This window comes from Salvelinus alpinus, chromosome 32 (assembly GCF_045679555.1).
Source record: "Salvelinus alpinus chromosome 32, SLU_Salpinus.1, whole genome shotgun sequence".
Lineage (NCBI taxonomy): Eukaryota > Metazoa > Chordata > Actinopteri > Salmoniformes > Salmonidae > Salvelinus > Salvelinus alpinus.
In genome coordinates this window covers 10,026,292-10,052,152 of record NC_092117.1, presented here as the reverse complement: position 1 = coordinate 10,052,152, position 25,861 = coordinate 10,026,292, and the positions used below count along the sequence as shown (strand labels likewise).

Genomic DNA, 25,861 nt, shown 5'->3' with positions numbered 1-25,861 from the left:
ATTTCACTGAACAAAATAAAGGGAATATTGAATGATTCATCGCATCTTCCAAAAACGTTTTCAACATAGATCTGTAAAATGATAGTCCAGAAACTAAAGCTTTGGTTGTCTTCCTCTCAGGCTTCCAAGTCTTCTCCCTGGAGCTCCTAAATGTTCACCTCTTAAACATCAGACTCTGAGGTCTCATCTTCACTGTCACTTTCCAACCTTGTTGAGGATGGCTTATTGTCACGCTCAAAAAGCCTCAAATTCCCCGGATGGCCACCAATTTTTCAACCCTTGTATTGGTCAGCCTGTTGCATGCCTTAGTGTGTGTGTTCGCAAACAAGGACCAGTTGCGCTCTGAGGCGGCTGATGTTGGTGGGATTTGGAGGCAAAGTCTCAAATCGACAAAGTCCCTTCCACCAGGTGGCTGATGCAATATGGCAGTCATGCCAACATATCTCATCTCCATCCTCATTCAGGCCAAGGTCATCGAGACACGGTAGTGATGACACCACAGGCCTTGCTGATCTCTGCACCAGACAGGATGCTCTTGCCAGCATACCTGAGGTCCAACATGTACGCTGGGGCGTGTATGGGCTTCAGGCAGAAGTCGTCACGCTTTTTGATGTATTTCAGAACTGCAGTTTCCTCTGCTTGGAGCAACAGTGAAGTGGGCAGGGCAGTATGGAGTTCTTCTCTGAACATCAGAAAGGGTGGCATTGTCTCCCTCAATCCATGCAATGGCTACTGCTATAGGTTTCAGGAGTTTCAGGCTGCTTACCACTCTCTCCCAAAATACATCATCCAGGAGGATCCTCTTGATGGGGCTGTCAAATCAAATCATATTGTATTTAATATTTATTTTTATGTTACCTTTATTTAACTAGGCAAGTCAGTTAAGAACAAATTCTTATTTTCAATGACGGCCTAGGAACAGTGGGTTAGGTTAACTGCCTTCTTCAGGGGCAGAACGACAGATTTTTCCCTTGTCAGCTCGGGGATTCGATCCAGCAACCTTTCAGTCACTAGTCCTACGCTCTAACCACTAGGCTACCTGCCGCCCCCTTATATTGGTCACATACACATGGTTAGCAGATGTTAATGAGAGAGTAGCGAAATGCTTGTGCTTCTAGTTTCAACAATGCAGTAATATCTAGTTAGATTATCTAAAGTGTTCTAACAAACTCCACAAATTTCTTGATAACAAACTATAGTTTTGGCAAGTCGGTTAGGACATCTACTTTGTGCATGAAAAGTAATTTTTCCAACAATTGTTTACAGACAGATTATTTCACTTATAATTCACTGTATCACAATTCCAGTGGGTCAGAAGTTTACATACACTAAGTTGACTGTGCCTTTAAACAGCTTGGGAAATTCCAGGAAATGATGCCATGGAAGCTTCTGATAGGCTAATTGACATCATTTGAGTCATTTGGAGGTGTACCTGTGGATGTATTTCAAGGCCTACCTTCAAACAGTGCCTCTTTGCTTGACATCATTGGAAAATGTAAATAAATCAGCTAAGCAATTTCCAAACGCCTGAAGGTACCACGTTCATCTGTACAAACAATAGTACGCAAGTTTAAACACCATGAGACCACGCAGCCGTCATACCGCTCAGGAAGGAGACGCGTTCTGACTCCTAGAGATGACGTACTTTGTGCAAAAAGTGCAAATAAATCCCAGAAAAACAGAAAAGGACCTTGTGAAGATGCTGGAGGAAACAGGTACAAAAGTATCTATATCCACAGTAAAACGAGTCCTATATCGACATAACCTGAGGAAAAAGGGGGAGGCTTGCAAGCCGAAGAACACCATCCCAACCGTGAAGCACGGGGGTGGCAGCATCATGTTGTGGGGGTGCTTTGCTGCAGGAGGGACTGGTGCACTTCACAAAATAGATGGCTTCATGAGGTAGGAAAATGATGTGGATATATTGAAGGAACATCAGTCAGGAAGTTAAAGCTTGGTCGCAAATGCGTCTTCCAAACAAACAATGACCCCAAGCATACTTCCAAAGTTGTGGCAAAATGGCTTAAGGACAACAAAGTCAAGGTATTGGAGTGGCCATCACAAAGCCTTAACCTCAATCTTATAGAAAATTTGTGGCCAGAACTGAAAAAGCGTGTGCGAGCAAGGAGGCCTACAAACCTGACTCAGTTACACCAGCTCTGTCAGGAGGAATGGGCCAAAATTCACCCAACTTATTGTGGGAAGCTTGTGGAAGGCTAACCGAAACATTTGACCCAAGCTAAACAATTTAAAGGCAACGCTACCAAATACTAATTGAGTGTATGTAAACTTCTGACCCACTGGGAATGTGATGAAAGAAATAAAAGCTGTAATAAATCATTCTCTCTTCTATTATTCTGACATTTCACATTCTTAAAATAAAGTGGTGATCCTAACTGACCTAAGACAGGCAATTTTCACTAGGATTAAATGTCAGGAATTGTGAAAAACTGAGTTTAAATGTATTTGGCTAAGGTGTATGTAAACTTCCGACTTCAACTGTACCTTTATTAAGTCCATTTATTGGCCAGAGATTTGAGTATATATGTTGAGCAGCCTCTCTATGTTAGTGATGGCTTTTTAACAGTCTGATGGCCTTGAGATAGAAGCTGTTTTTCAGTCTCTCGGCCCCAGCTTTGATGCACCTGTACTGACCTCGCCTTCCGGATGATAGCCGGGTGAACAGGCAGTGGCTTGGGTGGTTGTTGTCCTTGATGATCTTTTTGGCCTTCCTGTGACATCGGGTGCTGTAGGTGTCCTGGAGGGCAGGTAGTTTTCCCCCGGTGATGCGTTGTGCAGACCGCACTACCCTTTTGAGAGCCTTGCAGTTGAGGGTGGTGCCATTGCCGTACCAGGTGGTGATACAGCCCGACAGGATGCTCTCGACTGTGCATCTGTAAAAGTTTGAGTGTTTTAGGTGACAACCCAAATTTCTTCAGCCTCGTGAGGTTAAAGAGCCGCTGTTGCCCCTTCACCACTCTGTCTGTGTGGGTGGACCATTTCAGTTTGTCCGTGATGTGTACGCCGAGGAACTTAACTTTCCACCTTCTCCACTACTGTCCCGTCGATGTGGATGGGGGGGGGGGTGCTCCCTCTGCTGTTTCCTGAAGTTCACGATCATCTCCTTTGTTTTGTTGACATTGAGTGAGGTTATTTTCCTGACACCACACTCCACGAGCTTTCACCTGCTCCCTGTAGGCCGTCTCGTCGTTGTTGGTAATCAAGCCAACCACTGTAGTGTCGTCTGCAAACTTGATGATTGAGTTGGAAGAGTGCGTGGCTACGCAGTCATGGGTGAACAGGGAGCACAGGAGAGAAATGAGAATGCACCATTGTGGGGCCCAAGTGTTGAGGATCAGTGGGGTGGAGATGTTGTTCCTACCTTTACCACCTGGGGGCAGCCCGTCAAAGTCCAGGACCCAGTTGATAGTCATTTAGTTCAGTTACCTTAGCATTCTTGGGAACAGGAACAATGGTGGCCATCTTGAAGCATATGGGGACAACAGACTGGGATAGGGATTGATTGAATATGTCCGTAAACACACCAGCCAGCTGGTCTGCGCATGCTCTGAGGACGCGGCTAGGGATGCTGTCTGGGCCGGCATCCATGCGAGGGTTAACACGTTTAAACGTTTTAATCACATTGGCCACGGAGAAGGAGCCCACAGGCGTTGGTAGCGGGCTGTTGGGGTCATTGTTTGTTTGGAAGACGCATTTGCGACCAAGCTTTAACTTCCTGACTGATGTTCCTTATCCACATAATATCCACATAATTTTCCTACCTCATGAAGCCATCTATTTTGTACTGTATTGTCCTCAAAGCGAGCAAAGAAGTTGTTTAATTTGTCTGGGAGCAAGACGTTGATGTTCACGATGGGGCTGGTTTTCTTTTTGTAATCCGTGATTGACTGTAGACTCTGCCACATACGTCTCGTGTTTGAGCCGTTGAATTGCGATTCTACTTTGTCTCTACACTGATACTTTGCTTGTTTGATTGCCTTGTGGAGGGAATAGCTGCACTGTTTGTAGTCGATCATGTTTCCAGTCACCTTGCCATGATTAAAAGCAGTGGTTCGCGCTTTCAGTTTTGCGCGAATGCTGCCATCAATCCACGGTTTCTGGTTAGGAAATGTTTTAAAAGTCAGTGGGTACGACATCGCCGATGCACTTGCAAATAAACTCGTTCTCAGGTTAGTTTTGTTAAAATCTCCAGCAACAATAAATGCAGCATCAGGATGTATGGTTTCCAGTTTACATAGAGTTCAGTGAAGTTCTCTCAGGGCTGTGACTATAATCGAAGAAAATTATCTTGGAAGATAATTCGGTCGGCATTTGATTGTAAGGAATTCTAGGTCAGGTGAACAAAAGGACTTGAGTTCCTGTATGTTGGTGTGATTACACCATGAGTCGTTAATCATCAGGCATACACCCCCACCCTTCTTCTTACCAGAGAGACCTTTGTTTCTGTCGGTGCGATGCATGAAGAAACAAGGTGGCTGTACCGACTCTGACAACATATCCCAGCCATGTTTCCCAGAGAATGTTACAATCTCTGATGTCACTCTGGAAGGCAACTCGTGCCCTAATTTTGTACACCTTGTTATCTAGAGATTGGACATTGGCGAGTAATATGCTCGGAAGCGGTGGATGGTGTACTTGGCTTCTCAGTCTGACCAGTAGGCCGCTCCGTCTGCCTCTCCTGCGGCGACCGCGTTGTTTTGGGTCGGCCTCTGGGATAAGATCCCATGTCCAGGGTGGAGGTCCGAACAAAGGATCCACTTCGGGAAAGACGTATTCCTGGTCGTAATGATGGTAAGTTGTCAACTCTTTTATATCCAATAGTTCTTCCCGGCTGTATGTAATAAGACTTGAGAATTCCTGGGCTAACAATGTAATAAATAATAAATAAAATAGTACATAAAAAAAGGAGCTGAAGCGAGGCGACCATCTCTGTCGGCGCCATCTTGCCCATATCGGCAGACTGTGATATGGTATTTTCTTGGAGAGACTCCTTCCCCTCCAGGAGACTGTCAAACTGATGACAACACCACCCCAGCGGGTGTTGCTGGGCAGCTTCAATGTGGTGCTCTTATTCTTCTCACTTTGCTTGGTGAGGTAGATTGCTGCTATAACTTGATGACCCACATACCTAACCATTTCCTTGGCTCTCTTGTAGAGTGTATCCATTGTTTTCAGTGCCATGATGTCCTTGAGGAGCTGATTCAATGCATGAGCAGCACAGCCAATGGGTGTAATGTGATGGTAGGACTTTAGACCAAGCAGCTTTCATGTTCGCAGCATTGTCTGTCACCAGTGCAAATACCTTCTGTGGTCCAAGGTCATTGATGACTGCCTTCAGCGCATCTGCAATGTAGAGACCGGTGTGTCTGTTGTCCCTTGTGTCTGTGCTCTTGTAGAATACTGGTTGAGGGGTGGAGATGATGTAGTTAATTATTCCTTGCCCAAAAACAATCGACCACCCATCAGAGATGTTTGCAATACAGTCTGCATTCTCTATGATTTGCTTGACCTTCACTTGAACTCTGCATCCAGCAAATGAGTAGATAAAGCATGTCTGGTTGGAGGGGTGTATGCTGGGCGAAGAACATTCAGAAATCTCTTCCAATAGACATTGCCTGTGTGCATCAGAGGTGAACCAGTTGCATACAGAGCTCAAGCAAGACAATCATCAGAATTTCTCTGACTACGTTCCTCCATTGAGTCAAAAAAACTCCTGATTACAGGAGGACCATGAGCTGTTGCTATCGATAAGGTGTCTGATTCATCATTTTCACCTCGAATAGACGTAGAGGGACTTTTGTCAGAGGTTGCTTGTTGTGAGCACTGAGGGAACTTTATGCACTTGGGCAGATGATTCTACATTTTTGCATTCTTCACATATGATTTGGCACAGTATTTGCAAATGTACACAGCTTTTCCTTCTACATTAGCTGCAGTGAAATGTCTCCACACATCAGATAGTGCCCGTCGCATTTTCCTATAAAGAATTAGATAAAAATTATAATAAATACAATTCCATGTACAGATAAACAGTTAGATTAAACAACTCCTTTGTAAGAGAAATGTTTTAAAATGAAACATGTATGGAAACGGGTGAATTAACACTCCTCAGTTATCAGGCTCAAGCAAGCTAAAACCAACATGGTAGCAAAAACTAACTAGCAGAAATTGTTAACAAGTTAAAAATGATTTAAACACACTTTGCTGTAGGCTACTATTTACTAGTTAACAAAAGACAATGTATGTCATAAAACATATTCACCCCACCCAGTATTGTAATCAAAACTTACCAGAACGCATGTAGTCTTTGGCTCAGACAGTGTAGTAGTGTGGGCTCAATAGCATCTCATTCGTGTGCAAGATCTTGAGAATCAGCTGTACATGTGATGGAAGAATGCACTGTGCATGCAGAGGGTTGAAATTCCATTGAATTGGGGATAGTTTAACCAAAATATGCCACAAGACCTAGAATTGCCATGTGTATCCCACAAAAAAAGGCTCACTGTTATAAGCAACATTTTGATGAATTTAAGCAAAATTCCCAAAATTCCCGGGCTTAACTTCCCATTGAAAATTTCCAGAAAAATCCAGGAAATTTACTGGAAAGTTTCCGACCCTTGCAAACCCTAGTTGAGATATTGCCAATGTTACAATGGAGAGACCAAGACAGATATTCTGAGGCTAGGTCAGATGATGTGTAGTCTGAGGCTGTATTCTGACGCAGTGCCTGTGTACTCGGCATCCTCGGTCCTCTGTGTACTCGGTGTATTCTGGGCATTAGTAAGTATACTCTTTAGCTGGGCCACAGCCACAGTGGAGGAAGCCATTCATTACACCATGCAGGGAAGGCAACGGGGGAAAACCAGGCAGACCACGTAGCACCAGACCTGGCTCCCAGCCAACGCCCACTGGCTTTCACAAACAGCCCCCGCCACACCCCTCTCTTCTCCCTGTCGCCGTCGTTCCCTGCCCCCTCCAAACTCTGGACTGGGAAGTCCCTAGTGGGAGTCTCAGCCGGATTAATCCGGACTCGATCCGAGGAAACAGGAATATTTATAGAACCCAAACCGTCCTGCAAAAAAAGTATGAGACTGAGCAAAAACCAGAGGCGGGACGAGAAGGGAGATGGGATGAGACGGAGCTAAAATAAAGAAGCCCCAGTCAGATGAGATCCATAAAGCAGAAGGGTCATGGTCCGATGTTTTAGCACAGGGAGGAGAAGGGAGATGGGGGTGAGAGGTCACTGCTGTGTCCCTGCCTGGAGATGGAACAGTGGCGGAGGGGAACAGCGTTTGACCTGTCGTTTACCACCTCTTTGGGGAAACTTTATGGGAATGGTTTGGCAACGTTTGAGATGACAAAACTAAATCAAACCCTCTTTGTAAGGGTTGTTTTTTGTGAGGCGTTTTACAGTCAGTGTTGAGTGTGTGTGTTGGGTGAGTGTGTCACTTTTAGCCCGGTAAAAATAGTGGTGGTGTAGGAGGACTCTTCAGAGCCTGTTATCAGGCTGCAGTCCCTCCCACATCCACAACCAGGGACTGACCACAGGGCACGGCTAGACACACACACAAACACACACACACACAAAAGTACAGCCTTACGCAAGGACCCACCAGAAAACAAACCACACACAAAAACTTACTGAATAAGATGCTTACAACAACAACAAAAAAATGAGCATACACTCACTATTAATTGTCACATTCACACACAAGCATCCAAAAGACACAGAAACAAAACTCAAAACCAATGACAAACATGGCACCACCGACACACACACACACACACACGTTGATACAAACAAGCCCTGTGGTGTGTGAACACCGACATTTCCAATGTTTAATCATGACGAGTCGGAGGTCAACTGCACCCCGGGGACGTGTTGGTTATTTCCATTTGTGCAGACGGTGGAGAGGCACATGAGCAGTATGTGTGTGGTGTGTTTTGAAGGGTCCGAGCAGAACGAGCAGCTGGGGTCGTTGTATTAGAACAGTGAGCCAGAGAGAGCATGGAGTGGTGACCTGTGTTCTCATTCATCAGTCACGCAAGTAGGCTTGGGCGGTATCTAGATTGTCATACCTTTATACCTACTCTACATGACTAAAAGTATGTGGACACCTGCTCGTCGAACATCTCATTCCAAAATCATGGGCATTAATATGGAGTTGGTCCCCCCTTTGCTGCTAGAACAGCCTCCGCTCTTCTGGGAAGACTTTCTACTAGATGTTGGAACATTGCTGCGGGGACTTGATTCCATTCAACCACAAGAGCATTAACGAGGTCAGACATTGATGTTGGGCGATGAGGCCTGGCTCGCAGTCAGCATTCCAAATCATCCCAAAGGTCCTCGATGGGGTTGAGGTCAGGGTTCTGTGCAGGCCAGGCAAGTTCTTCCACACAGATCTCAACTAAACCATTTCTTGACCTATTGACCTCGCTTTGTGCATGGAGGCATTGTCATGCTGAAACAGGAAAAGGCCTTCCCCAAACTGTTGCCACAAGGTTGGAAGCACAGAATCGTCTAGAATGTAATTGTATGCTGTAGAGTTAAGATTTCCATTCACTGGAACTAAGGGGCCCGAACCATAAAAAACAGCCCCAGACCATTATTCCTCCTCCACCAAACTTTACAGTTGGCACTATGCATTGGGGCAGGTAGCATCCTCCTGGCATTCGCCAAACCCAGATTCGTCCGTCGGGCTGCCAGATGGTAAAGCGTGATTCATTGTTTCCACTGCTCCAGAGTCCAATTGCAGCGAGCTTTACACCACTCCAGCCAACGCTTGGCATTGTGCATGGTGATCTTAAGCTTGTGTGTGGCTGCTCGGCCATGGAAACCCAAACCCACTTCCCAACGAACAGTTCTTGTGCAGACGCTGCTTCCAGAAGCAGGTTTGGAACTCGATAGTGAGTGTTGGAACTCTGTAGTGAGGACAGACTATTTCTACGCGCTACACACTTCGGCGGTCCCGTTTTGAGAGCTTGTGTGGCCTACCACTTCACGGCTGAGCCGTTGTTGCTCCTAGACGTTTCCACTTCACCATAACACCACTTACAGTTGACCCGGGGCAGCTCTAGCAGGTCAGACATTTGACTAACTGACTTTGTTAAAAAGGTGGCATCCTATGAAGGTGCCACGTTGAAAGTCACTGTGTGCTTCAGTAAGGCCATTCAACTGCCAATGTTACTCTATGGAGATTGCATGGCTTTACGCTCAATTTTATACATCTGTCAACAACGAGTGTGGCTAAAATAGCCGAACCAACTAATTTGAAGGGGTGTCCGCATACTTCTGTATATATAGTGTACATTACACAATACCGGGACATTCAGTAATACCGGCACTGAACACAAGGGCTTTTTTCAAACCCCACCGAATCTTTGTAATATCAAGGTTAGTAACAAGTATATGTAAACGTATGTGAACCCTTTGGAATTACCTGATTTATGCATAAATTGGTCATAAAATTTGATCTGATCATCTTAGTCACAACAATAGACACAGTGCTTAAACTAATAACACACAAATGATTGTATTTTTGTCTATATTGAATAGATAATTTAAACATCCACAGTGTAGGTTAGGGAAAGTATGTGAACCCCTAGGCTAATGACTTCTCCAAAAGCCAATTGGAGTCAAAGTCAGCTAACCTGGATTCCAATCAATGAGATGAGATTGGAGATGTTGGTTAGAGCTGCCCTGCCCTATAAAAAAACTCACAAAATTTGAGTTTGCAATTCAAAAGAAGCATTGCCTGATGTGAACCATGCATCGAACAAAAGAGATCTCAGAAGACCCAAGATTAAGAATTGTTGACTTGCATAAAGCTGGAAAGGGTTACAAAAGTATCTCTAAAAGCCTTGATGTTCATCAGTCCACAGTAAGACAAAGTGTCTATAAATGAATAAAGTTCAGCACTGTTGCTACTCTCTCTAGGAGTGGCCGTCCTGCAAAGATAACTGCAAGGGGCGGCTGGTAGCCTAGTGGTTAGAGTGCTGGGCCAGTAACCGAAAGGTTGCTAGATCGAATCACCGAGCTGACAAGGTAAAAAGCTGTCGTTCTGCCCCTGAACAAGGCAGGGGCAGTGTAACAGTGGGTTACACTGTTCCTAGGCCGTCACTGTAAATAAGAATTTATTCTTAACTGACTTGCCTAGTCAATTAAAAAAAACTAAAAGCGCAGAATGCTCAATGAGGTTAAGAAGAATCCTAGTGTCAGCTAAAGACTTACAGAAATCTCTGGAACATGCTAACATCTCTGTTGACGAGTCTACGATACATAAAACACTAAACAAGAATGGTGTTCATGGGAGGACACCACGGAAGAAGCCACTGCTGTCCAAAAAAACATTGCTGCACATCTGAAGTTCACAAAAAAAGCATCTGGTTGTTCCACAGCGTGGCAAAATATCAAGTGGCAAAATATTCTGTGGACAGATGAAACTACAGTTGAGTTGTAAACGAACACATAACATAATGTGGGGGGGAAAAAAGGAACATCAATACCTCAACCCAACTGTATGGTGGGGCATCATGATTTACCCAACTCAAAATCATGCAAACAAAAATGATCCCTGATGAAACATTATACTGGTCACAAAGACAACACACAATTGTATATTTAGTCACACTCTCTCCATTATTTGTTCAACTGAACACTCACAGACTTACATGGTGACACTAAATAGGCCAATTGGGGCCCTTTAGTCAGTCTTTCTTACAGTCATGTGCACCGGGTGTAACTGCTGGTACGTTAACAGTTATGGTGGTAATATTTACAAAATCAAGAGAATGTAAGGCTATCAAATCAACTTTTATTAGTCACATGCGCCGAAAACAACAGCTTACTTACGAGCCCCTAACCGACAGTGCAGTTTAAAAAGAATATGGAAAAGAATAAGAGATAAAAGTAACAAGTAATGAAGAGGAGCAGTAAAAAACAACAATATATACAGGGGGGTGCCGGTGCAGAGTCAACGTGCGGGGGCACCGGTTAGTTGAGGTAGTATGTACATGTAGGTATAGTTAATTAAAGTGACTATGCATAGATGACAACAGAGAGTGGCAGTGGTGTGGAGAGGGGAGGGGGGGGGGGAGAATGTGACTAGTCTGGGTAGCCATTTGACTAGATGTTCAGGAGTCTTATGGCTTGGGGGTAGAAGGTGTTTAGAAGCCTCTTGGACCTAGACTTGCCGCTCCGGTACCGCTTGCCGTGTGGTAGCAGAGAGAACAGTCTATGACTAGGGTGGCTGGAGTCTGACAACTTTTAGGGTCTTCCTCTGACACCGCCTGGTATAGAGGTCTTGGATGGCAGGAAGCTTGGCCCCAGTGATGTACTGGGCCGTTCGCACCACCCTCTGTAGCGCCTTGCGGTCGGAGGCCGAGCAGTTGCCATACCAGGCAGTGATGCAACCAGTCAGGACGCTCTCGATGGTGCAGCTGTAGAACCTTTTGAGGATCTCAGGACCCATGCCACATATTTTCAGTCTCCTGAGGGGGAATAGGTTTTGTCGTGCCCGCTTCACGACTGTCATGGTGTGCTTGGACCATGTTAGTTTGTTGGTATGTGGACGCCAAGGAACTTGAAGCTCTCAACCTGCTCCACTGCAGCCCTGTCGATGAGAACGGGGGCGTGCTCGGTCCACCTTTTCCTGTAGTCCACAATCATCTCCTTTGTCTTGATCACGTTGAGGGAGAGGTTGTTGTCCTTGCACCACACGGCCAGTTCTCTGACCTCCTCCCTATAGGCTGTCTCATCGTTGTCGGTGATCAGGCCTACCACTGTTGTGTCATCGGCAAATTTAATGATGGTGTTGGAGTCGTGCCTGGCAGTGCAGTGAACAGGGAGTACAGGAGGGGGCTGAGCACGCACCCGAGGGGCCCCTGTGTTGAGGATCAGCGTGGCGGATGTGTTGTTACCTACCCTTACCACCTGGGGGCGGACCGTCAGGAAGTCCAGGATCCAGTTGCAGAGGGAGGTGTTCAGTTCCAGAGTCCTTAGCTTATTGATGAGCTTTGATGGCACTATGGTATTGAACGCTGAGCTGTAGTCAATGAATAGCATTCTCACATAGGTGTTCCTTTTGTCCAGGTGTGAAAGGGCAGTGTGGAGTGCAATAGAGACTGCATCATCTGTGGATCTGTTGGGGCGGTATGCAAATTGAAGTGGGACTAGGGTTTCTGGGATGATGGTGTTGATGTGAGCCATGACCAGCCTTTCAAAGCACTACATGGCTACGGACGTGAGTGCTACGGGTCGGTAGTCATTTAGGCAGGTTACCTTAGTGTTCTTGGGCACAGGCACTATGGTGGTCTGCTTAAAACATGTTGGTATTACAGACTCGGACAGGGAGTTGTTGAAAATGTCAGTGAAGACACTTGCTAGTTGGTCAGCGCATGCTCGCAGTACACGTCCTGGTAATCCGTCTGGCCCTGCGGCCTTGTGAATGTTGACCTGTCTAAAGGTCTTACTCACGTCGGCTGCAGAGAGCATGTCCCCCAATTGTAGCTCAACAGAAGTTGGTTGATGCAACAGGACAACGACCCAAAACAGAGAAGTAAATCACCAACAGAATGGCTTGAACAGAAGAAAATACACATTCTGGAGTGGCCCAGTCAGTCCTGACCTCAACCCGATTGAGATGCTGTGGCATGACCTCAAGAGAGCGGTTCACACCAGACATCCCGAGAATATTGCTTAACTGAAACAGTTTTGTAAAGAGGAACGAACAGTCCTAAATTATGCAGGTCTGATCCACAACTACAGAAAACGTTTGGTTGAGGTTATTGCTGCCAAAGGAGGGTCAACCAATTATTAAATCCAAGGGTTCACCTACTTTTCCCACCCTGCACTGTGAATGTTTACACGGTGTGTTCAATAAAGACATGAAAACGTATAGTTTGTGTTATTAGTTGAAGCAGACCGTGATTGTCTATTGTTGTGACCTAGATTAAAATCAAATCAAATGATATGACCAATTTATGCCGAAATCCAGGTAATTCCAAAGGGTTCACACACTTTTTCTTGCCACTGTACTAAATGAGCAAACCAAATGTACAACTGCAGAGCATTGAGCACATTTTAGACTTAATAGTTGTAAGATATCCAGCTGGTAAACATTTAGTTGTGAAGTCCGTACTGTAACTAGATCACCTGGCGCTCGCTGCACAACAGTGAGTGACTCACAAGGCTCCGGTCTCTCGTCGTTGTGTGCTTGTAAACAAACACCACGTGACTGGATACTACTGGTAAGCTTCATAATGAAACATTTCGACAGCTGAAACATATTGCGCAAGTTAACCGCAGGTATTTACTTAAAAAGTAGCTACAAATATTCAAATGTATTAACAAACTGCAAATAAACCGTTTCAAAGGTATTGAAAAACCATCCCGTGACTATTTCCAAATACCCCAGTATATACGGTATACCGCCCAAGCCTACATACATGTACTACTCACTACCCACACTACAGACCCTGTCCAGCGACAGTACAGCCTGGTCCCAGATCTGTTAGTGCTGAACTAGTAGTACTCCCTACAGACCCTTTCTAGCTATAGTCTTGTCCCAGATCTGTTTGTGCTGTCTTGCCAACTAACCAACTCCATGGTCAACCATAGGACTTGGTAAGACAGCACAAACAGGTCTGGGAACAGACTTCCGTCTCCTACAGAATAGCGCTGAGGCTACAAAAAAATTAAAAATAAAAATCCATGGGTGAGTCCACAGTTCAACTCCGGATTTGTGTTGTGAAAATACACAAAGGATTAATTCCCCACCGCACAACCTCAAACCACTACTGACCGCAGCAGGCGTACTGGGTAGACAGGCCTACGTGGCGTCGCTGGAGCGTGCAGGGGCGGACGTCGTGTTGTGTTAGTGCTGGTCCGCCTGTTCCGCCTGAACCCGGGAGGTGGCGTCAACAGAAACTTACTGGGTAGACCGGAGCGGTGCTGGCGAACACGGTGTTCTGTGGTGCTTTAATCAAATACCCATCTCTCGAATAACTCTAACCTGCCTGCTGATGCACGATTCTCTGGGGACGGTCTCCTGGGGACACTGCAGGTCACACGGCTAGGGGTGTGGGAGAGAAAGCCGGCAAGAGTGAGTCAATGTACTAGTAGTGGGTATAGATGGGTCTCGGCAGGTATTGTGCACTGTCAATGGTGGTGAGAAGGGGCATTCTGGATAGCAACAGAAGCTACGTTAAATCTAGGGAAGCAGAGATCTGCCACATCTGCTACACACACCAACTGACTCCCTGACAGTGGCCAGAACACATTAACATACATTAGCCATACCCTGCAGCCGAACGCACTGCCCTCGTCATTTCAGCAAAAACAGGTCCGCAGTATGCTGTGAGAACACAAGACTATCTCCTTTATCTAGTGGGCCCTGGGTGATGCTCCAGTGCACACGTACGCTCCGTCTATCTCTACCTCTCTCCTCCACAGTGTTTACGCCTGCATACAAACCCCGGCCCTCCTCTCCTCCCCCCCAGCCAAACACGACCCGGCATATCCAAACACTCCAGTTTATCTGGGGCGCATCACGGGAAAGACACCCCTGCGCATTCAGATATACCAAGCGGGACCTGACACGCTGCGTTCCTGCCCAGTCTGTATCTGTGGTGCATCGTCTGAAGTGAAGTGCCCGGCTGCAAAGAGGCAAGAGCAGGCACGCATGCAAACAGATAGATGTGGGTATGTAGCCCATCGCCTCTCTCCTCCCTGGCCACAGAGACAGGGCTCCCCGTCATCCTCCACAGAGAGAGAGAGACAGAGACAGAGAGACAGAGAGACACACAGAGAGGTCCTCTAGTAGAGAGAGAGAGAGAGACACACACAGAGAGAGACACAGAGAGAGAGACAGAGAGATCTGTGGAAGCTCCACATATGACCACCATGACAGGAAAGAAAACAAACCCTGCTACTCCAAAGCCTCACATAAGCCTCTGGGAGTGCACTTCCCCTGCCATCCCTCACTTTCCATCGCTCTCTTTCTGGCTCCCTCGCTCTGTCTATCTCCCGCTCACCCCCTCTAACCGTTTCCATCGCTCTCTCCCCATTCCTCTCCCTCTATCCCACAGACCTCCATGAAACCCAGCCAGTATTGAAGACAAGAAACCACTATCAAATCGTAACTGTCAGATCACGGAAAGAAAATAGTAAACAAAGCTGTTCATTCCTCCCCCTGACTCTGCACCACCCCTGATTTGGGCCACACTGTCCCCCATGTCCCATTAGGAGTGAGTCCAGCGCCAATGACTCATCAGTGTGTGTTGATATTACTGTGTGAGTGTTTGGTTGTGTTGTCAGAATGTGTTGATAGTACTAAATATGTATTTATCCTGGACTGTCACAGTGTGATAATGGGGCTGATGGGATGTGCACTGTGTGTTGACAGGATGTGTTGAGAGCTGTGGGTGGGTGTGTGTGTGTGTGTCTTTTTTCAGTGTGTCGCCAGTATCAGAGAACGGAATTGGTTCTAGACCTGGAGCAGGGTTCCGTGGATGTAGTTCTGCTGGGTTCTAGGCCCGAGTTCCAGAGGTAGGTCCTCTAGTAGAGTCTGGATGGTGAAGGGGACCTGGGTTACCATGACGAACGGGACCAGGGCCCGGGCGGCCATCTCACGGGTCCGGTAGACCGCAGAACGACCACACCTGGAACACAGACAGGGCAGGTTAGAGAAGAAGGATTCTATAAAAAGCCCTACTAACTGCCCACACACCCCCGTGTGTTTGGGTGAACAGTATACTGTATGAGAATAACTCCAAACAAATGAGTGGATTGATGTCGGAGACCGAATAAACATCCGACCTGTTCAAATAGGTATCTAGCTCTCAGGGAAGCAGGACGACCCTCTTTCACACACACGGTCCTCTACTGTACCGTACATGGAGGTGTCAGGGAATGTGGTCCCTGTTCAGTCACCCTTAACACCTGCTAAAATTAGCCTGGTTTACTAGTGACTGTCCGCCCGTCCCGCTCCAATGTCAAAGCTTGCATGGAGGCGGCGTGGGCTGGACATGGGTGAGACGTGTGAGGGAGGTGGGAATGAGGGCCTTTCGGTTGACTTACATTAACAGACAGACATGGCCCCTCCATGCATTGTCTGAATAGTGAGAAGCAAGTCTCACTGAGGCTTTTTCAGCATCTCTTTCCCCAGCCAACACTAGGGGGGTTGAGGAGGGAGGGGGAATTAAGAGGTGAGGGGTAGGAGAGTTAGGGGTTAGGGAATGTAAGGGTGAGGTGACAGGGAGCTGCTGCGACGTTGGCTGTTTGCAGCCGGGGCCTGCTGTGTCGCACTGCGTGTGTGTGTGTGCGTGTGTGTGTGCGTGTGTGTTTACGGGGCCGCAGAGGAGCCGAGTGCTTTACGAGCGGCTCAAGCAAAACAAACAGCCTCTCGCCATGCCGCTCTGGAAACTCCAGAGGAGCGTCCATCCATCACCGCGGCGGCTTATGGAACAAATTGTCTCAATTAAGATGTTCTGCTGCTCTGAGAGTTAGTGTGGCCATGGAAGATACGTTACCAAATCCCACAACTGCCCCTCCCCCTTCTCTACCCATACACGAGAATCACACACACACACCCCTTCTCCCTGACACACACTGTCAACAAATGGCCCTCCACCTGCTGTGTCATAACTCGCAGACCGACACACAAGAGGCCCTGTGTCAAGCAGATACAACAGTTATCATTCCTCTGCTCTGAACTGTCTCTCACACACACACACACCCCCCCACTAATGAACAACCCCTCTGCCTGCCCCCTGCCTCATCAACCGCCCAGCCCCATATGTTAACTATCAGTGCTAATTTGTCCCATTAAAACTCTTTGTAGAGGAAATGACCGTTTGGAGGGGTGTAATTTTAGAAACAGGGCCGTCCGAAGCCGTCTCCAGGGGGTCAGGACACAGACTGGGGACGGGGAGGAAGGGGGATCTGCTCTAAACGCCAGCCCAGAGGAGGGGAGGGCTAGTGGGGGCATCTGGGGCTCATTTGGGTCCTGGCAGTCCAGTTTCCTCCCTAGCGACTGTCTCTGTTAACACTAAACTAGCTCCACTCTGAGCTGTAATGGATCCCGTTAGGGAGGAATGGATACTGACTGTTACAGTGAAATGAGATAGGCAGAGGAGACCACAGCGAGAAAGAGAGAGGGAGGAACAGAGGGAGGGAGGAAGACATGCACAGAGTCAGAGACGCTTGGTCTGGATAGTGGAAAAACGATAAACGGTATCAGGTTAGTCAGAAGCAGTGCCAGTCAGCCAGGGGCACAAAGAGAGGGAGATAACGAAAACAGTCTGTTCATCTTCCACAGATGGAGGGAGTCACGGTAGGGAGGGACGGGGGAAATATTGCGACCCAATCACCCTTACTGACGAGGGCAAGGCTGAGCCGATAGAGGAACGCAAGAGATGGTGAGATCGGTCAGAGAGAGGCAAATCAGAGGAAGGGAGCTGGGATGAGATGGATGGCGGGAGATATGGATGGAAAGGTGGATTAAGACTGCTGGGATAAGAGTGGGGATAAGTCCTGGAGGTAGGGGAGGCGGTGGCAGATCGTTATCACCCTCCCAGACACATCCACACGCGCCTGGGGGAGAGAGAGAGAGAGCGAGAGACAAGGCCTGAGCCAGAGCAGCCAGGGCCCTGCTATATTTAACATCCTCAACATGTGGGTTTCATTTGAGGGGGATGTGCACTGCATACCTCCACTGACAAGAACCAGCCAGCCAGCACTCTGGCCCTGGAGCGGTTAACCCCCACTGTACCAGACCAGCAATCCTCTATCCATCAGGCAACATAGGGAGTTGAGCCAGAGAGGTGACTGAGCACAAAGTAGACATTACATCGGGGGAAAAATAAATAGGGGTTTAAATCTTTCAGGACAAACACCATAAAACATACTAGAACACAACAAAGTGAGACACGACTCGCAGAGTAAAGCAGCTTGGTCAGGGTACGGTTGCATAACATCTTAGAGGGTATCATTATGTCTTCAGCCAGCTTTTTCTCATTCAGCGGTTATTACAGTGGAACTGTGTGCACTGAGTGTGTGTGTGTGTGTATCAGCTCCTCCGCTGAACGTTATCTGGCCGGTCACAGAGCATTCCAACCTCAAGGCCCTGTCCTCCCTGACCCTGTCCTCCCTGACCCTGTCCTCCCTCTGTCCCAGGCACCGAACACGCACAGCCCTCCTCTCCTCGTCCTGCCTGTCTACTTATGGTCTAAGGCAGTGTTTCCCAGCTCCAGTCCTGGAGTAGCCCCAAAAGCACACATTTCTGTTGGAGCCTGGGACAAACCTACCTCATTCAACTCATTTAGGGCTGAAGGAGAAGTTGAATAAGAGTACTTTTGGGGGGGTACACTGGTCTAAGGGAGCACCTCTTCAAAAGAGCATCTTAAATAAGACATCTGTCTTATCCCCCCCATAAAACCATCGACTTGCACTTGTCTTTTCATACTAGCACAGATTTTGCTGAGTACTACTTTATTGGCAGAAGAATTCTTCATACGACTGTGATGTGGATGGGCGTGGCCTTCGGCTCCTGGGCGGTTTGCAGGTGCTGCGGGGGAACATGTTCCAATAATATTTTTACGCCTTTTCTTCCAGCTCCAAGAAATGAAAAGAATGTGCGAGCCGATCCGCAGTTTCCCATGAGTCTGCCCGAACCCCCCCTCCCCCCGACACGGTCAGAGCAGCAGCGATAAGGGAGTGGGAATCTGGGAACGCCGTGAGACGTGGCGAGTACACGAGTACCCTCACACATGCATCCTTTGGCACGCGCACACACACTCTCACAGACACACTCTCACGCACGCAGCCTCCACACCCGGCTAAACACTGTCCTTTATAGACCAGAAATTAGGTCTATTCTTGGCACCGTTAGGGTTGGGGACAGCTATGTTTGGTTAGATGTAGATAAGACATTGTTCCGATGTGGTACCGTCTACTCACATATGCCAAAACATACTGGGTGACCTACCTTATTGTGTACAGTATCAACGAAACACAGTGGCCCATGTGTGATTCAAAAGAGTATGACTTCAGCTAATCACAGTGGGATGAGGACAGTGAATGACAGCACCTCATGTGAGTTATACATGCATCCAATAGTTGTGTGTGTGTGTGTGTGTCCCCTTACCTGATGATGAAAGGCATGAAGGGGGCTAGGCCCATGGGGGAAGAAGACCCGTCCATGGGCGAGGGGAAGAGACGCCCCAACACCAGCAGCAACAGGAACAGGCTGGGGTGCAGAATCACCTGACCCCTGTCACTGGAACAGACATACAGAGAGTTTCAGTTATTATCCGCCATCTGTAATACTTGGGGTACACGGATTTAACAGCATTTAGTCTCTCGTGACAGACTGAAACATAAAAATGTTACGTCTTATCGGGCTGTGATCATCACAAAGATGAATCCGGTGTGCTGGTTTTGAGCTGGTTTGAGATGTCACAGAGGTGCCCCCACAGTTGGTAACCTTGGAATGTTTGGAAGGGGAAGGGATTTTTTGGGGGGGCATTTTTTTGTCCTCACTCGCATTAGTCCCAAAGTAACGTCCTCCTGTCCCAGAAGCAAATCCAGTATCCAGACGCGAGGTTTGGTTTGGGCTTGCCGAGATTAAACATTCGACTTCACCTTCATGCAAGAAAATGGACAGGGTGGGAGGGGGGGTCATTTTAAAAAAGAGAGCAAGGAAAAACAAGGAAAGGATCCCCTAGAATAAGGGGGGGGCGGGCAGAAAGTGGGAGTCAGTGAGCTTCATTGTAATGCTTTACTTATCAATGACCCATCTGGAGTGACGGGCTCATTGTGCAAGCATGCTATTGTGTTCAGACAACCTTGATACACATCTATTGTAGTTTCTTCCCATTTCAATCCATCTCTCTCACACGCCCCTGTATCTCTTCCACTCTAATCCTACATCTCCCTCACCCCCCACGCTCACCCTGACTCCGAATAAAATCCGTCCCTGTGAGCCAGTGGTAACTGTTTCATGGTTGGCAATGTCAATCGGAAACACCTAGAGAGAGAGAGAGGAGAAAGTGGATGAAAGAAAGCAAAGGCCATAGAAGGTCCCAAACCAGAACCCCTTCCACGCCACTCTGCCAGCTGGGCCTTATGCTTTTCATTATTCCATTCAACAATACAACCCCCCCCGCCGGCTCCTCTGGCATGGCCTGGCCATGCATTAGGAAATGTTACAGTCCGCTAATTACGGCCCCTGCGTAATGTGTTTAGCATCCGATTTCAGTCAGGCACGGCCACGAGTGATGTCATGTAGCACCAGAGAGGAATTGTTAACATATGAGGTTCTGCTGGAGACGGAGGGAGAAAGAGAGAGACCTGTTGCCACAAGGGCAACCAGTGAAGAACAAACACCATTGTAAATACAACCCATATTTTATGTCGATTTATGTTCCCTTTCGTACTTTAACTACTTGCACATGGTTACAACACTGTATAGAGACATATGACATTTGAAATGACTCTGGAACTTTTGTGAGTAATGTTTACTCTTCATTTTACTTTTGTTTATCTATTTCCCTTGCTTTGGCAATGCAAACAAATGCTTCCCAATAATGCCATTTGAATTGAATATAGAGAAAGAGTGGTTTAGTACTAGAATTGTTTTTACATTTCGGTACTAATGTGTCTCACAGAGCAAGCCTGTCTACGAGCGCTGCCGACCCCTTAATGTAGCCCGCACCGTACCGGCTCCACTTACTCATTTGCTAGCCTGCACTGGGATTCTGGGCTGCATCATGTTAGTTCCCCACTCATGCTGCACAAAGTTAACACACTTGAATAACGTGACACGGCACATCGCTAGGAAATGTTGAAACCGTTAATTACTGTTCGCAAAACATACATGGCCATGCAGGCTAGAAAACTTTACAACGCAAGAAGATACTGGTGGCTACCAGCTTTGCAGGCTAACTTCCCTTGCTAGCTGACGGCTAAAGCTAACACCAATTCACCACCCTTGTACTTTCAAACCATCACGCAAAAACATGACGATTGCCACCAAAAACGTTATTAATCCACTTATTTCGGTCTCTCTCACGTCTCTCCCAAAGATTATCTATTATCTTAGCCACCTGACTGCACCCCCGACGTGAACGACTTCATTACTTGTTAAGAGACAGAGCTTTATTTACATTTTTTAAGTCCCAAATGGAAGGGTAACAGATTGTTTGTCATCTGTAGCCTCATGAATATCAGCCAAAAACAACCTCAATATATCAGAGATTGACCATTACAATACATGATTACCATTTTTGTTGTTGTGTAGTTAGATAGGTAAAAACACATTGATTGTATGAATGTATAATTGATTCATTAATGCATATACAGCTGTCTGAAAAATGTTGACATAATTCAAATGTAGTGATATTGAACTAAAAAGCCCAGCGATTGAACAGAGCAGCAGCAAAGTTTCTGTGAATCAAGTGCCATTCTGTGACTTTGGCTAAAATGGCTTATTTTTCTTTCGGGGGTATCTTTTTGCTATCGTTTCAGCATCGCCGTGGTATCGAGTATTGTGATACTAAACCTGGTATCGAAGTCAAAATTCGGGTGTCGTGACAACACTACAAGAGATGGAGGGATTGAGAGGGACAGAGAGAGAGGGAGTGATGGAGATGAAAGGTAAGGGGGATGATAAAAAAAGGAAGGATAACAGGAGATGAGAGTGAGGGTAGAGGAGGGGGGGTAAAAGAGTTCACGAGCCTCGCAATTACCCTGAGTAGGACTGACAAGCGGGCAGGTTAACAGAAGAGAAGAGGGGAGATGTGTCTGGATGGAGTTGGGCCTGGGAAGCTCTGGTTTGTCACGCCTCTTACTGTGAAGCACTGTACCACGCCCTATACGGGCTCCACAGAGCAGATGACCCAGCTCTGCTCCATCACCGACTGTATTATATGATCTAAACAGACGTTACACATCTGAGAGAAGTTTACAGCCCCACTCTTTCTATTTGGAGGTTGAGGGGGCCGAGGTTTAGTTTCGTGGGAAACTTAATGACTTCTACGAGAGGCAATGGAGGGACTGGGAGTGAAAGGTGAGAGTGATAGAACAAGAGAGAGAACAATATAGAGGGAGGGAGGAAGAGATGGAGAGAGTCTGAAAACGCATCCAATTAATTTGATCCATATTAAGATAACATTGACTGGAGGGCTTGTTCACAGTCCAAAAGCTTTTAGGGGGAAGCTAACTGGTAGAGATAAGGCCAAGACTCTTCCAGAGAGGAGTGGAGGAGTCTGCCCATTCCTCCTCCGTATCTCTCCATCTCTCCCAGGAAACTGTCCATCAGCCCGGCCAATAGACTTAACGAGCCTAATGAAGCAAGGGTTTCATTTAGGGTCCCACAGAAACCAGAGGAGGGTGAGAAGAGGAGAAGACAAGGCTGCTGTGCTGTCCAATGGTGGGGGGGGGTCCCACCTTCACCTCGGATGCCTGATTCACACTATACCTGGACTACAGCGAGCTCCAAAAGTACTGGGACAATGACACGTTTGGTTGTTTTGGCTCTGTACTCCAGCACTTTGGATTTGATACAATGACTACAAGGTTAAAGATCAGACTGTCAGCTTTAATTTGAGGGTATTTTCATCCATATCGGGTGAACTGTTTAGAAATTACAGCACACTACACAGTACACCAATTTTAGGGGACCAAAAGTTCACTTATGTGTATTAAAGTAGTACAAAGTTAAGCATTTGGTCCCATATTCATAGCATGTAATGATTACATCAGGTTTGTGACTCTACACATTTGTTGGATGCATTTTCTGTTTGTTTTGGTTGTGTTTCAGATTATTTACTGCCTAACAGAAATAAATGGTAAATAATGTGGAGCTCACAGTATACTATGCTGGCTTGTATATTGGATTTCCTTTCCATCAGATTCAAGTACATTTCTGGTGGATGTGAACCCAGGCCAGTACAGCTCGGATTGTCCTCTCGGCATGGCCCTGTAGCGGGAATCAGACATGAACGTCCCTCTTGGTGCAGCTTGAACCCTAACTCTCACCTGTCCACTGACGCTGCAGCCTCCTCCAGCTGGCTCAGGAGGAAGGGATAGAGCGCCGGGAAACGAGTGAAGAACTCCCGGCCCGTCATCCTAGGGAGATGGAAAGAGGGATGAGGAGGAGAGACGTTGTACAGGAGTATTTCAACTGATGTGTCCGTGTACAGTAAAACATCAGCCACATACTAGATACATCTACTGTCTTATTTGAACAGTTGTGTAACATCAGCAGTGGATGCGCCCTACCCAGCTCTGTAAACCATTTGATAATTACATAAGTTCCCTGTGCAGAGAAAAGCAAAAGGAGAGAGAGAGAGAAACACTTGTATAGAGAAAGAAAACAACCTCTCCAGCGCTGTCTGGCTTCTAAACCGCTTCCTTCCATTTCAAAGCGTTACAAGCCAATAAAAAGCTAATTAGGAGCCGGCCAGCAGGGTCGGCTTCTCAGGAGGCTCATGCCAACTAGCAACCACCCCGGACCCAGAGGGAAGCACACTTCACTTCAGCCTGCATCGTTTGTTTATCCCCAAGACAGGCAAGGCAACAAAAAAAAAAATATAATAATAATAAAAAAAGGCAAGCAGCGTGTCTGGAAATAAATGATGTACTGTGGACACTAGTCTGACTTAGTCACTTTATGTGCGTGTTTGGAGGGGGGGGTAGTGTGTGTGTGTGTGTGTGTGTGTGTGTGTGAGGGGGTGGGGGTAGTGTGTGTGTGTGTGTGTGTGTGTGTGTGTGTGTGTGTGTGTGTTTGAGGGAAAAAGTGTGTGTGCCTGCGTGTGAACAGCATACCATGCATAAACTGACAACATTGAACTTTGGCAGTGTAATCTCCAAAAGCTAAATGCCACCATTCACGTCAAGACAATATTTTTTTTTATACTCCTAACGTCTAAATCAATTGCCCTGAAACGTAAGGGGACAGAACAGCTAGGTTAGCCTGCAAAGCCAAACAGCGTAACCCAACAACGTAAAGAACGGAGCTCACATAAACTGCGAACAAATACTTTTTCCCCTGAAAGGGATACATCCCATCCACCACACTCTCCTTTCCTCCCTCCCCACCACTAACCATCCCGTCCCAGGCCTGGTCCGAGTGAGAGCCAGGGCACCGTCAAGGTAACGAGGTGTGTCTGTTCTGTCGGTGGGGCCCGCATGAGGCGGCAGCGTCAACGCGCGACACGGAAAACGCTCCCCCGATTGCGACTGGGGTGGGCCAACGGGGTAGCAGATACATGTTGCACAAATACCACTATTCTTTCACTTAGGGTTAGCGTAGTCTTCCAGCCAGGCTAAACGGCTTGAGCACAGATAAAAACAGCAGAGCCGAGGAGGGCATGCCTGCAGACCTGTCCATTACAGGCCTCTGAACTATGCCACGTAAATCACCTTTGACCCCTAGACACACGCACAAGCAGCTGCGCGAATGCACACACACTAACCCCTTGCCACGGTACGACTCGCCTTCCTTCTGTAAGCCCTTGAGGCTTTTCTAAGATGTCAGCTATCTCACAGGTAGATTAAACCCGACTACCTACAAGATTGACTTGCACTTCTTCTAAGAATTCGAAGAAGAGGGCCTTAGAGATGGCAGAGGACTGTAAAAGTAGACAGTCCTCTCCTCCCTCCCTCCATAATGAGGCCCTCGCAGTGGGACGTCTCACTCCTCCATTCGACCCTTCCATGGGGTCAGAGGTTAGAGGTCATGTCTGGGCAGATTAGCCAGGTCAGGGTCAGTGAGGGGGGTGAAGGTGTCTGAGGACAAGCCCCGTCTCGTCTGCCTGCCGGGGCCAGCAGGCCTCACAAAATAATAATGATTACGTAACAAAAGCAGGAGAGAGGGAGGGTGAAGACTGAGGACACAGATATACTGTAGCTGTTGGCTTGGGTTTGCAGAGCAAAAGTCTCTTTATGAACTTTGAGGAGTGTTATCCAAATAAAATCCAGCCGCAGAACGGATATAAGAAAAAAAACGAAGAAATAACCATATTATAAACACAACAATCACCTTCAGATTCAAACCTCGTACAAATAAATCTCACACACACACACACAGGCCAGTGGTCAGCTGGCCTGACGGGTCCGATACACTTCACCTCCACTGGAGCCATGGGAGCCAACCCAACACACATACACAGACATCACAGGCAAAACGCACACAGCAGTCTGACCAAACAGACCAGCAACCAGCCAGCCATTGGATTGGACAGCCTGTCACAACGCATCGACTGTTGCCAGAACACACAGCCAAATAATCACAGTAATAACACGAGCCAGACCAAGAACACACGAGCAGTACAGACACAGCACACACACACACGTCTTTCTCGCTCCCCCACACACACGCGTGCACACAGCAACAACATGAGACAGACTAACATACAACGAAAAATTTAATAAAATAAAAACTCCAAAACAATTGACTTGGCCTGGCCCGGAGGGATCAGAAGGCTTCTTGCCACACAAGCTAATTAGACTAAATGAAAACTGTGCGGTTGGACGGGCCAAAACGACCTTGATTGGACTTCATCGCGAGAAGGAAAAAATGTCTTCAGATCAACTCCTCTGCCCCCATGGGTATCTGTCACTGTGGATAAGAGCTCAAATAACCCTATCACACACACAGCATCTACACAGGAACAGGCTTTTAACCCGGGACTGTAAGACTATCACTGTAAACAAGCAATCAAACCCTTTCCTCTAAGCCTCAGCAAGTCTCTACCCACCCTTTTGCTCTCCCTCTCCCCCCTCTCTCTCCCTCCAATCCCCACTCACTCCAGATGTGACCTCTCTGTCCATATCCAC

At 47.1% G+C, this 25,861-nt stretch overlaps 1 protein-coding gene across 1 annotated transcript in view; it reads right to left on the bottom strand.

Moving 5' to 3' along the window:
* LOC139562707 (tRNA (32-2'-O)-methyltransferase regulator THADA-like) overlaps nt 1–25,861 on the bottom strand; it is a 98,708-nt gene that overhangs the window by 44,084 nt on the left and 28,763 nt on the right. Inside the window, exons 27-29 of the mRNA XM_071380655.1 lie at nt 23,060–23,149; nt 19,167–19,298; nt 15,513–15,681 (exon numbers count right to left, since the gene is read on the bottom strand). Coding sequence (XP_071236756.1) covers nt 15,513–15,681; nt 19,167–19,298; nt 23,060–23,149 — 391 coding nt within the window. The remainder of the gene's footprint in view (nt 1–15,512; nt 15,682–19,166; nt 19,299–23,059; nt 23,150–25,861) is intronic.